The 13,894-nt window shown below is 35.3% G+C and overlaps 1 protein-coding gene across 1 annotated transcript in view; it reads left to right on the top strand.

The window, feature by feature from the left end:
* MPPED2 (metallophosphoesterase domain containing 2) overlaps positions 1-13,894 on the top strand; it is a 422,875-nt gene that overhangs the window by 104,983 nt on the left and 303,998 nt on the right. Inside the window, exon 3 of the mRNA XM_053720397.1 lies at positions 12,352-12,533. Coding sequence (XP_053576372.1) covers positions 12,352-12,533 — 182 coding nt within the window. The remainder of the gene's footprint in view (positions 1-12,351; positions 12,534-13,894) is intronic.

The raw sequence follows: 13,894 nt of genomic DNA, 5'->3' as shown, positions 1-13,894 counted from the left end.
ACTTGTCAACCTCTGCACAGAGGGGTGTCTACCGGTTGCAAAACTTATGGCTGTACGGCTTACCTTCACTTGACTGATACATGGAACGGGTGCCTTCCAGGCGCAAATTTGGGGTTTATCGTTTGAATTGTAAATAATTGTGCAGTACGTTCATCTGGTTATTTATTTGGTAGTACATTTTAATTAAATACATATAAGTGAAGGCAGACATGGTGTGCGTATCACTTGCTAAATAAACAGTGTTGTCTAAAGTGTATCCTGTGCAGCCTTATCCTTCTTTAGTTCATAGTAACCTATTGAACTCTACCTTCTAAGCAGCATATATACATTTTGGGACTGCTAGCACGGATTTCTCTATGCTTTATATATTTCTGAGTGCCCCCTATCTTATGTGTTTTATATATATACAGTATCCCACAAAAGTGAGTACACCCGTCACATTTTTGTAAATATTTTATTATATCTTTTCATGTGACAACACTGAAGAAATGACACTTTGCTACAATGTAAAGTAATGAGTGTACAGCCTGTATAACGGTGTAAATTTGCTGTCCCTCAAAATAACTCAACACACAGCCATTAATGTCTAAACCGTTGGCAACAAAAGTGAGTACACCCCTAAGTGGAAATGACCAAATTGGGCCCAAAGTGTCAATATTTTGTGTGGCCACCATTATTTTCCAGCACTGCCTTAACCCTCTTGGGCATGAAGGACCCAATAACAGCTTGGCATAGAATCTGCAAAAAATTACATTTACAATTTGCAGTATCTCATTTTCTTTCAATTAAGGAAAATCAGGAATTCCGACTGGGGTTCTTATCTAATGTAGGCTCAATATGGAAAGAACATGGCCGAGTTAATATGACGCAACCAGTAAATAGGGACCAGGAAATGCCTAAAGTTTTAGATTTTATAGCTACTCAAATGCAATTTCAGCTCAAGAAGGAGCATTATTATGCGTTTAATAAGAGATTAAATCTGCAATTTATAAGACTAAATGGACAAATGTGGGATTATCCTCCTCTTGTTCCAGTTTGGAACGCCTATAAAAATGATAAATTCTCTATCTCACTACTATATAATATTATAAATAATATAGATTATGAAAAACATTCGGAAGGAATTATATTAAAATGGAGAGACATGTATTTCCCTAATCTCTCAATGCAGACAGTCTTTAGAAGTATAGAAAGGGTAGGAAAAGCCTCTCTTGCAATGTCAATGCGTGAACAACATGTTAAAATAATATGGATGGCATATATTACGCCAGAAATGGTGTCTAAATAGGGGAATAGCCAAAGTGGACATAATTGTGAGAAATGTAGGATGAATAAAGCAAACTTAATACATTGTTTATGGTATTGCCCGAAACTACAATTTTTTTTTGAGAATGATATCCTATTGGGCTAATAAAATATGTAATGTGCAGGTGACATTTCAAGCAGAACATGCTATTTTCTTACTGCCAGATTACGAGTTTTGCGTTATGAGGGTTGGGGTGTTAACTTGCATGTTATTGTCACTGCTCACTTACCTACAGCGCTAGTATTACAGGTTTTTACAAACCCGGCGTTAAAAGGCAAGAAGTGAGCATAGAGCAAAATTGAGCTCCATACTGCACTCCAATACCAGCGCTACTTAAGTCAGCGGTGAGCTGGTTTTACTTGCTCGTGCACGATTTCCCCATAGACATCAATGGGGAGAGCCGGCTGAGAAAAAGTCTAACACCTGCAATAATGCAGCGTAAAGCTCAGTAACGCAGCCCCATTGATTCCTATGGGGAAAATAAATTTATGTTTACACCTAACACCCTAACATGAACCCCGAGTCTAAACACCCCTAATCTTACACTTATTAACCCCTAATCTGCTGCCCCCGACATCGCCGACACCTACATTATACTTATTAACCCCTAATCTGCCGCTCTGGACATCGCCGCCACCTACATTATACTTATTAACCCCTAATCTGCTGCCCCCAACATCGCCGACACCTACATTATATTTATTAACCCCTAATCTCCCGCCCCCAATGTCGCTGCAACCTACCTACACTTATTTACCCCTAATCTGCCGCCCCCAACGTCGCCACCACTATAATAAACATATTAACCCCTAAACCACCATACTCCCGCATCGTAAACACTAGTTAAATATTATTAACCCCTAATCTGCCACCCCCAACGTCGCCGCCACTATATTATATTTATTAACCCCTAAATCTAAGTCTAACCCTAACACCCCCTAACTTAAATATAATTTAAATAAATCTAAATACAAATTTCTATCATTACCTAAATAATTCCTATTTAAAACGAAATACTTACCTATAAAATAAACCCTAAACTAGCTACAATATAACTAATAGTTACATTGTATCTAGTTTAGGGTTTATTTTTATTTTACAGGCAACTTTGTATTTATTTTAACTAGGTAGAATAGTTACTAAATAGTTATTAACTATTTAATAACTACCTAGCTAAAATAAATACAAATTTACCTGTAAAATAAAACCTAACCTAAGTTACACTAACACCTAACCTTACACTACAATTAAATAAATTACCTAAATTAAATAAAATTAGCTAAATTACAAAAACAAACACTAAATTACAGAAAATAAAAAAACAAAATTACAAGATCTTTAAACTAATTACACCTAATCTAATAGCCCTATCAAAATAAAAAGCACACCCAAAATAAAAAAAACCTAGCCTAAACTAAACTACCAATAGCCCTTAAAAGGGCCTTTTGTGGGGCATTTCCCCAAAGAATTTGGCTCTTTTACCTGTAAAAAAAAATACAAACAACCCCCCCAACAGTAAAACCCACCACCCACACAACCAACCCCCCAAATAAATGCCTAACTAAAAAACCTAAGCTCCCCATTGCCCTGAAAAGGGCATTTGGATGGGCATTGCCCTTAAAAGGGCATTTAGCTCTATTGCGGCCCAAAGCCCTAACCCTAAAACCCGCCAAATACACCCTTAAAAAATACTAACACTAACCCCTGAAGATCCACTTACCGGGAGAAGTCTTCAAGGAAGCTGGCAGAAGTGGTCTTCCAGACGGACGGAAGTCTTCACCCAGACGGCATCTTCTATCTTCATCCTCCCGACGTGGAGCGGCTCCATCTTCAAGACATCCGGCGCGGAGCATCCTCTTCAATCGACGTCTTCTTCTGGAATGAAGGTACCTTTAAGTGACGTCATCAAGATGGCGTCCCTTAGATTCCGATTGGCTGATAGAATTCTATCAGCCAATCGGAATTAAGGTTGAAAAAATCCTATTGGCTGATGCAATCAGCCAATAGGATTAAACTTCAATCTTATTGGCTGATCTAATCAGCCAATAGGATTGAGCTCGCATTCTATTGGCTGTTCCAATCAGCCAATAGAATGCAAGCTCAATCCTATTGGCTGATTGGTTAGGATTTTTTAAGGGTGTATGGGTGGGTTTTACTTTTTGGTTAGGGCTTTGGGCCGCAGTAGAGCTAAATGCCATTTTAAGGGCAATGCCCATCCAAATGCCCTTTTCAGGGCTATAGGGAGCTTAGGTTTTTTTAGTTAGGGTTTTATTTGGGGGGTTGGTTGTGTGGGTGGTGGGTTTTACTGTTGGGGGGTTGTTTGTATATTTTTTTACAGGTAAAAGAGCTGATTTCTTTGGGGCAATGCCCTGCAAAAGGCCCTTTTAAGGGCTATTGATAGTTTAGTTTAGGCTAGGTTTTTTTTTATTTTGGGTGGGCTTTTTTTATTTTGATAGGGCTTTTAGATTAGGTGTAATTAGTTTAAAGATCTTGTAATTTGTTTTTTATTTTCTGTAATTTAGTGGGGTTTTTTTTTGTAATTTAGCTAATTGTTTTGAATTTAGTTAATTGTATTTTATTTAGGGAATTTATTTAATTGTAGGGTTAGGTTAGGTGTTAGTGTAAGACAGTTTAGGTTTTATTTTACGGGTCAATTTGTATTTATTTTAGCTAGGTAGTTATTAAATAGTTAATAACTATTTAGTAACTATTGTACCTAGTTAAAATAAATACAAACTTGCCTGTAAAATAAAAATAAACCCTAAGCTAGCTACAATTTAACTATTAGTTATATTGTAGCTAACTTAGGGTTTATTTTATAGGTAAGTATTTAGTTTTAAATAGGAATCATTTAGTTATTAATAGTAAGTTTTATTTAGATTTATTTTAATTATATTTAAGTTAGGGGGTGTTAGGGTTAGACTTAGATTTAGGGGTTAATAAATTTAATATAGTTGCGGCAACTTTGGGGGCGGCAGATTAGGAGTTAATAAATGTAGGTAGGTGGCGGTGATGTTAGGGACGACAGATTAGGGGTTAATAATATTTAACTAATGTTTGCAAGGCGGGAGTGCAGCGGTTTAGGGGTTAATATGTTTATTATGCGGTGATGTCCGGAGCGGCATATTAGGGGTTAATAAATTGCGGGAGAGCCTCGGTTTAGGGGTTAATAGGTAGTTTATGGGTGTTAGTGTACTTTTTAGCACTTTAGTTATGACTTTTATGCTACAGAGTTGTAGTGTAAAACTCATAACTACTGACTTTAAAATGTGGTACGAATCTTGACGGGGTAGGGTGTACCGCTCACTTTTTGGCCTCCTAGGACAAGCTTGTAATACCGGTGCTATGGAAGTCCCATAGAAAAAAGACTATACGCAATTTGCCTAAGTTGATTTGCGGTAAGGTCAAAAAAGTGTGCGGTGCCCCTAAATCTGCAAAACTCATAAAACCAGCGGTAGTAAAAAAGCAGCGTTATGAGGCTTAACGCTGCTTTTTTACTCATAACGCAACACTCGTAATCTAGCTGTTAGATTTTAATAAAAAATAAATCCCACAGTGCAGGACCTTATTCACTATGCTAATTATATTAAGTAGGAATTTGATTCTAAAAGAATGGAAAAGTACGCGGGCACCTTCCCTTAAAGCACTAAAAATGTAGTACATAAGCAATTCTTAATAGAACAAAATGATATTTGGTTCAATTTTGAGATTAATGTTGAAAGCTTTTTTGAGAAATGGAAATTTTGGATTAAAACACAAGATAGAGACGCACAAAAGGAATTAATGTCAAGATTTGAAAAAACTTTATACATAATGGAGAGTAAGCTGAGAGATTAGTGGTTATGATGAAGGCCAAAAAAGGGAAGGGGCAGTAGGCAGAAGAAATTATTTTGGACACCGCTATGAGGGCGCACCCCCCCCCTTTTTTTTTTTTTTTTTTTAAAGAAGGTATAAATTAGTGTAAAAGTAGACGGTCCTGAATGGTTTAAATACTCTAGAAGCTCTGTTTGGAGAGAGTATATGGATTCTTACAATAAATACAACTCTATTTTTGTAACAAATATGTATATTGCAAAATAATATTGTATAATATGATAATGTAAAGGATGTACATATGCTATATAATTTAACTGGCCTACCTGTTTTTTGTATTTATTTTACCTATTTATTTACTTGTCTTGCCTTACACAAATACCTAATGCTGAAATGTACGCTTTATTTTGATATTGGTGACACCCGAGTCTGTGTATTCACTTTAAAATACTAAAAAAAATATATTACAAAAATAAATAAAACAATAACCAGCCATTACAAGTGGCTGGGTATTGCTACCGCGAGCTTGTGGTAGCAATTAACACTCAAACAATTAACCAGAGGTCAGACGTCTGGTTATTTTTTTAAATGTGCCCCAACTGCCCCCCAAAAAAATGTGTAGTTCCTTTTGAAGAAAAAAAATGTAGCATTTTTTTTTTTTTTTTAAATATCTGCCAGTTTTTAAAGTTGGCAGCTGCGGGGTGTTTGAAAAAAAACTGCACTGAAAAGTGCCTTTACTTTGCAGTCTATAGGAACTGTGTGTTCCCTGTGTTTAATATGTGTAAATACCCATATTAACACATAAATATATACGTAAATAATCACATATTAATATATTTACAATCTGCTGCCCATCACTGCGCAACTTACCCCCTTCTCTGCACTAGGTTCTCATGCCGTGTCTCACGGCAGGAGAACGAGGATCTTACTGGAGCTTATGGAAGCACGCCCTCGTGAGTGCAATGCTTCCGTGCAATGCAAACATAAGGTCGTGTACAAATTGCACCTCACTTGTAACACCAGCGCACATTTGCGTGAGCTGGTATTACTAAATTGAGTGCAAATATCGCTTTCGCGGAAGCGATATTTTGCGTTCAACTTGTAATCTGGCCCATTATAAGTCCAAAGTTATTGCTCAAGCGGTAGTCTAGGGTGCGACAACATTTGTATGTTGGACAGGATGTGCTAAATCCCTTGCAAAGCACATGATGAGCAAGTAGTAAAGTTGCGTGCAATAAGACTGCTAATTTTCATGTTAAGATACTTTAATATAAAAACCCAAAAAGGCAGTAATCTGAGCACTCGGGGGGCAAAAATTAAAAAGCAAACATCTTTATTGAGGAATAAATAAAAGCCGCATCTTAATGCAGGTGTACAAGGACAGCAATCCTGACGCGTTTCACGCCCCCTAGTGGCGCTTAGTCATAGGAAACTACTTTAATACTTTAATATAAGTTTGTAATATAAGTTTGTGTGGTATTCTTTACACAAGGTTGTGCAAAGATAATGCACACTGCACTATTGATTGTGGTCCATTTGTACACGGATTTATAATATCACTATTGTCTCCTTTACCTCTTGTGTCTCCACAGATGAAACAAACACAAAAAAAAACAAATAAAAACAGGCACATGCATTGTATCTCCTGGTTATGGAACGACACTGCCTCTAGCAATGTGAAAACCAGTCTGTTTTTCCAGCTGCCATTTCCTTGGCCACATCTAGAATGTAATCTGGGCTAGTTCCTGCTAGAGATTTTATTTTACCTTTGAGGCTCAGCGGGGAAGAATGTATTCAGCTCCTGCCACAAACCACTAATGCTTCTCTGCTGGAAGCAGCACTTGCAATCCATCCAGTGTAATGACATGAAGAATGGATGCAATAAAGTTGTGCATTCAAAATTAATTAGTTTGAAATTGGAAAGGAAAACCATCAACCAGTCAGAACACAAAAGGAACTGGTGTAAATTTTAGGGTGTACAGGTGCAGGGGGTGAAGATGGAGCTAAGTACAGTGTTAGATCTGACCAGCTCTGAATCAGAATCACATTCCAGAAACAGTGCTATGGTGGTTTATAAATAAAAATATTAATGTGAACAACACGGCTTAGCTTAAAGGGATGCAGCTTTCACCGTGTATTTTTATTCTCTTTGATAAGATTGGTAGAGATATGGCTGGATTTATTTATCCAGTGATTATTTAGCAATTCTCTTGTATGACAGTTTACTGTTTATAATAAATTAAAAAGAGAGCAAATATATGTTTTGTCCACAAATATCTGAGTACAGTAACTTAATGGTCTGATAATCTAAAATTCTGTGCTCTAGTGAGATTATCTAACAAGTCTCGTCAGTACTGTGGTCTCTCATATTATTTTATAAAGACAAATTTAGCTTGAGAGCAGTTTATAGGATTCTGGATGTTAAGGAGAGGCACCTATATTGCATTAGTGGTATCCAAACTTTTTGTATGAGCAGCCATAAAGAAATTATTTTTCCAAAAACAGGTAAAAAAAAAAAAACCAACTCTTTTTAAAATAACTTTTTTACTGTTCCTGCTGCATAATATAGAAAGAGTGCAGGAAGCTATTTGCAGCTTAATCTAAGGTAAAATTGTAAGATGACAAAGGTGTAGACTGTCCCTTTAAAACTGCATGCTCTATCTGACTTTTGACTTTATTGTCCCTTTAAAGGGACATTATACACTTAATTTTTCTTTGCATAAATGTTTTGTAGATTATCCATTTATTTAGCCCATACAGGGTTTTTTTTTTAAATGTATAGTTTTGCTTATTTTAAAATAACATTGCTCTGATTTTCAGACTCCTAACCAAGCCCCAAAGTTTTATGAGAATACCGTCAGATACCTACTCCAGCTTGCTCCTGTTTGTATAAAGGGTCTTTTCATATGCAAATGAAGGGGGGGGGTCTTATTTCCCACTTGCAGTGGGCTTTCCAACTACCCTTTTAACAAAGCTATACTGGATTTTAATATCAGTATCTGCATATTATTCTTTATAGTAGTGTCTATTACATGCAGTTGTATGAAGATTGGTGTATACTGTCCCTTTAATAGGTATTGTTTCTTGCATTGTGAGATTAATTTCCTTTCTTTAACAAATGTGAAGGTAGTAATATTTGGGGAATAATCAATATAACTATATTTTGCAAGGATATATCAGATGAGACTTCTTATATATTTTTGAATTTCTGAAGTTCCTTAAAGGGACAGTAAAGTCAAAATTAAACTTGAATGATTTAGATAGTTTTAAACAACTGTCAAATTTACATCTATTATTGAATTAGCTTTGTTCTCTTGATATCCTTTGTTGAAGTGTAATGATAGTTAGGCTGATAGGGGCTTAGAAGCGTGCACATGTCGATAGCAATCTAGGGCACTTGTGTTTGCAACATTTTATAATGTTGCTATAAATAGGCTGACCATATTGCCGCTTTAAAAAGGGACACATATGAAAAATACATTTGTCAGGGTTCTTATACAAAACATTTCTTTAAACTGCCACTGAAAACAACCTTGACATATGTATTTTTCATATGTGTCCCTTTTTAAAGCGGCAATATGGTCACCCTAGCTATAAACAATGTTGCAAACACAGCTGCCAGATGGCTAAAGAAACGTGTGCACTCCTGAGCTCACCTAGGATTACTATTTAACAAAAGATACCAAGCGAACTAAGTAAAATTAATAATAGAACTAAGTTGCATAAAATGTCATGCTCTATCCAATCCACTTAAAGAGACATTCTGGTCAAAATGTAAATGCAAATAAATTAATTACATCTTAGAATAGAAACATATTTACAATATGTATTGGCATAAATGCTTCTAGTAAAAGTTACCACTGTTTTAGTGTTAGCATTTTTCTCTGCACGTGCATGTGAAGCATAGCTAGATATTGTCAGTGCACCAGCATCAGCTGCTAGTGGGGCTTGTATGATGTCAGCAATTAGCAAACTGAGTCATTACCAGATGGTACAAGCACCTTAGGCTCTCTGAGCAAGTGCTGTACTTAAAATGCTGGTGCATGGTGCATACTTAAATACACTTTTGAAACAGCTATAGCTTTTATTAAAAGCAATGTTGCTAATACATGTATATTACAAAAATACTTCTGTTCAAAACTGAAATGTATCCATGTGGGTTACAATTTTGGTTGGAATGTCCCTTTCAGTTTAATTTCTTCTTTACTGCCCCTTTTTAACACAATTTAATAATTATTCAACATACAATTAAAATTGTGTATTCCAGTACATTAAAAAAATGGATTTTATATAAAGTACTGAACTTGTTAGCGCATCAGAATATAAACAGGGTTCTTTTATGAAACGTGTCCCTATGCTTGTAGATGTGTGGGTAAAGTATTCCTTTGGAGCTCCCAGTTTCTAATTTGATATGGCTGGCAGGGCCTATAAATAACAAACAGAGATTTAACACTCTTTTGTGTAAAAATTGTGTTTTTTGCACTCTCTCTCTCTCTCTCTCTCTCTCTCTCTCTCTAGTTTTTACTTGAGCAAGAGGTGTTCAGTGGCCTTGTTAAAGGGACAGTAAGCACCTTGTAATTACAAAGAGAACTCTGCCAAACCATTGTGGGGTGCAGCCCCTGAAGTATTTACTGTGATCTTGTGCTGTGTCTCTGTGGGTGCTTAGACTTCACTGTATTCTTTGTCTCTTTGTAGTATTGTATAATTATGCCACGTCTCTGTAATATAGGCGGTTAGGCAGATAGTGTAGTAATATTTGTGTACCATTGTTTGCTACTTTGGTTTTATAGCGAGCTCCCCAATTGTTAGTTTAGTTGACATTTCTGTTCTGTTGCTATACAATAACATATCAGCCAAGTCTTAAAGGGATACTGAACTCAATTTTTTTTTTCTTTCATGATTCAGATACAGCATGCAATTATAAGCAACTTTCTAATTTACTCCTATTATCAATTTTTCTTTCGTTCTCTCTGTATCTTTATTTGAAATAGCAAGAATCTAAGCTTACATGCCGGCCCGTCTTTGCTTCAGCACCTGGGTACAGCTTGCTGATTGGTAGCTAAATGTACCCACCAATCAGCAAGCTATATCCAAGGTGCTAATCCAAAAATGGGCCAGCTTCTAAGCTTACATTCCTGCTTTTTCAAATAAAGATACCAAGTGAACTAAGAGAAATTGATAATAGGAGTAGATTAGAAAGTTGCTTAAAATCACACACCCTATCTGAATCATGAAAGAAAAAAATTGAGTTCAGTGTCCCTAATGTTTTTAAACAAATTAACATCCTTTTTTTTCAATAGCCAAACTCCAACCACCATTTACCTTTTTTGTAGGAGCAAATCTGGGCTTTAGTCCACAGACAACAAGGCTAGCCACTGTCATAAAGTTAGTATACAATGCATTGTTTTTTAGTTATCTGTTATAGCCAATTAGAAACAGCTATGTAATAGGGTTAGCCTTGAAAAGTTACCAGGTGCATTTCAAGTTCTGATAATTAAAAATCAATCAATTTGCACAGCTAAATTACATGAAAGGGGGTAAAATAAATAATGAAAATATATTGCAAAGTTGTTCGTTATGCATAGCTAAACAATTTATAAAATGATCTCAAAGTGTTTACTGTCCCTTTAAAAACCATGTGACATTCAGCAAATTTAGATGGGCCTAGGGCTGTATGAATTCTAAATACACCTCTGTTAATCGTCTATTAAAATAGTTTACTTGGACAATGCAAAACAAGTATTTTATAGCTTTTTCAAATATTATTTTATTTATGTATCAGTGAATATTCATATACAGACTGTGTAAATTGTAACTGAGTGTCTTTAGTGCTGTTACAGTAGAAGGTAAAATATTAACTTTGTATAATTTTTATTATTGTTTTACCATCTAGACAAGGGATAGTACTAGCTCTGGACAGGCATCCACACTACACATTGAATACTGTAGTGGAAAACCTGTTGCACATAGGTTCAAAAAAATATAGTTTATCTAACATAAAGATACAAAAAGTGAACCTTGTACAGCAACCCCATATTATAGGGACAGTATACACTAATTTCCATATAACTGCATGTAACAAACACTACTATAAAGAAGAATATGCACAGATACTGATATAAAACTCCAGTTTAAAACTTTTAAAAACGTACTTAGAAGCTCCCAGTTTAGCACTGTTGATGAGGTTAGGCTGGGACACCCAGTGAAAGGGACTGGGTAAACAAAAAGAGCAGACACTCCCCACCTCCCCCCTTCCCTTCATATGAAAATACAGATAACATAAACTGGAGCCAGCAGTAGTCTGTAAACGAAACGCGTGTATACATCTGACAATGTGGGGCTTGGTAATAAGTTTGAAAATCAGCACAATGTTCTTAAAAAAATAAGCAAAAATTTACATTTTTTTAAAAATGCTACCAGATGGGCTATATAAACAGATCATCTATGAAACATTTATGCAAAGAAAAATATAGTGTACAATGTACCTTTAAGTTAATTAATAAAAAAAAATAAAGGTACTCTATTCCCAAGTATATTGCAGTCACTTAACAATCTAATAAAAAAAGTAATTTATTACAAAATCAGAATAATAAAAAATCCAGGGATAAAAAGCCAAGATCCCTGTAATATTACACAAACAAATAGCAATTGTGATGATTACAAAACCAGCTAAGTTATATCGTTTTACTCTATCAAAGTAGAAATCTGTTAGAAAATATATTATATAAGATCTCACCAGTCATTATGTAGAAACGTGATAACTTTTAAGGGTATTTTTATTTGTTTCAAAGATGCTTTTCGCCCGAGATTGCAGCTCTCTCTGTCAGACAAGAAATGCATAATTACATGCAATATGTGTAGTTTAATATGAAACAATTGCTTTCAACAAACAACTTTCCCAGTTTATTTCTATTATCAAATTTGCTTTGCTCTCTTGGTATCCTTTGTTTAAAAGCATATCTAGATAGACTCAGGGGAAGCATTGTATTATTGGGAGCTAGCTGCTGATTGCTGTCATTGGCTCACCAGATGTCTTCAGATAGCTCCCAGTAGATAAAAGCTAATTTGTTAATAGAAGTAAATTTGTTTACAATTTATGTCCCTTTAAGATATTGTCAAAAAGAAATTCTTCTTTTCCTCTTCTTTCCTTTCTGATATTTTCCTATCTCTGCCTCTTTATGCATACAGTGTGTCTAAGTTGTAACACTTGTTCAATTTTCTCCTCTCTTCAGGGTAGACCCTATACCATATGATACTCCAAAACCAGCCGGCCACACACGTTTTGTCTGCGTTTCCGACACACACTCCAGAACAGATGGCATCCAGATGCCGTACGGGGACATCCTCCTACATACGGGTGACTTCACTGAGCTGGGGCTGCCTTCTGAGGTTAAGAAGTTTAATGACTGGTTAGGTAAGGAGCTATTGTTACTCGCTGACCCCAATTAACCTACTCTGGCCAAGTCTCACTCATTGTCTTCTAATTGAATTTAAGCACTTGACACTGCTTTGTTGTCTACGTTCTTTTGATTTCTGCTGCACTGTCTGATGAATTTGCAATTAAACTTGAATAAAAATGACGACAAGGAGAAGTGTGTCACAGAAGCATAGATTCTGTAAGCAGATAAGAACTGCTTGTTCTGGGTGGTCTGCAGATAACTCTTCTCTATGTTAAAGAGACAAAATACCAAAATGCTACAAATTGTATTTACTAAAAACAACACTGTATTCATTTATTTTTGTGTTCATATAAAAATAAAGAACCCTAAACCAAGCTATAAACCAGGTATATATGTATAATAAGAATAATAAGAATAAAAAAAAGTTCCTGGTTAAATAGTTGATGATAATGCTTTTTTGGCAACCATTAAAGGGACAGTAAAGTCATAATTAGACATTCATGATTTAGACAGGGTATATCATTTTAAACAACATTCAAAATTTACTTTTATTATTAAATTTGCTTCCTTCTCTTGTTACCTAAAAGGTTTATCTAGGTACGCTCAGGAGCAGCAAAGAACCTACAGTAGGTTCTAACTACTGATTGGTGGCTGCAGTAGTGCATTGCTGCTTCTTCAACAAATTATACCAAGAGAATGAAACCAATGTAATAATAGAAGTGAACTGGAGAGTTGTTTAAAATTGTATGTTCTATCTACATGGTACAGTAGTGCTTACTAAATATCAGCACCAGTTTAGTACTAGTGGTTCCCAGTGACATCAGTGGGACCCGATAACTGATCATTTGAACAAATTATCATTTCATGGCTGATTAACTTTAACCAGAAATTATATCTATTGTTTGCAATAAATGAATAAAATATTGCAGAATAAAAAAAAACATATTATTCTACTGACATTTCACATATTAATGTACAGTTTAAAGGGACAGTCTAGTCAAAATTAAACTTTCATGATTCAGATAGGGCATGTAATTTTAAACAACTTTCCAATTTACTTCTATTATCTAATTTGCTCAAATCTTTAGATATCCTTTGTTGAAGAAATAGCAATGCACATGAGTGAGCCAATCACACAAGGCCTCTATGTGCAGCAACCAATCAGCAGCTACTGGGCATATCTAGATATGCTTTTTTAGCAAGTGATATCAAGAGAATGAACCAAATGAGATAATAGAAGTAAATTAGAAAGTTGTTTAAAAAGACATGCTCTTTCTAAATCACGAAAGAAAAAATTTGGGTTTCATGTCCCTTTAAACATATTTTACAATAAATATTAAAGTATAATACATCAGAAAAAAATAGACAATAAAAA

Source organism: Bombina bombina, chromosome 7, assembly GCF_027579735.1.
Source record: "Bombina bombina isolate aBomBom1 chromosome 7, aBomBom1.pri, whole genome shotgun sequence".
Taxonomy (NCBI): domain Eukaryota; kingdom Metazoa; phylum Chordata; class Amphibia; order Anura; family Bombinatoridae; genus Bombina; species Bombina bombina.
The sequence above is the reverse complement of the archived record's forward strand: the minus strand, read 5'-3'. Positions and strand labels throughout refer to the sequence as shown.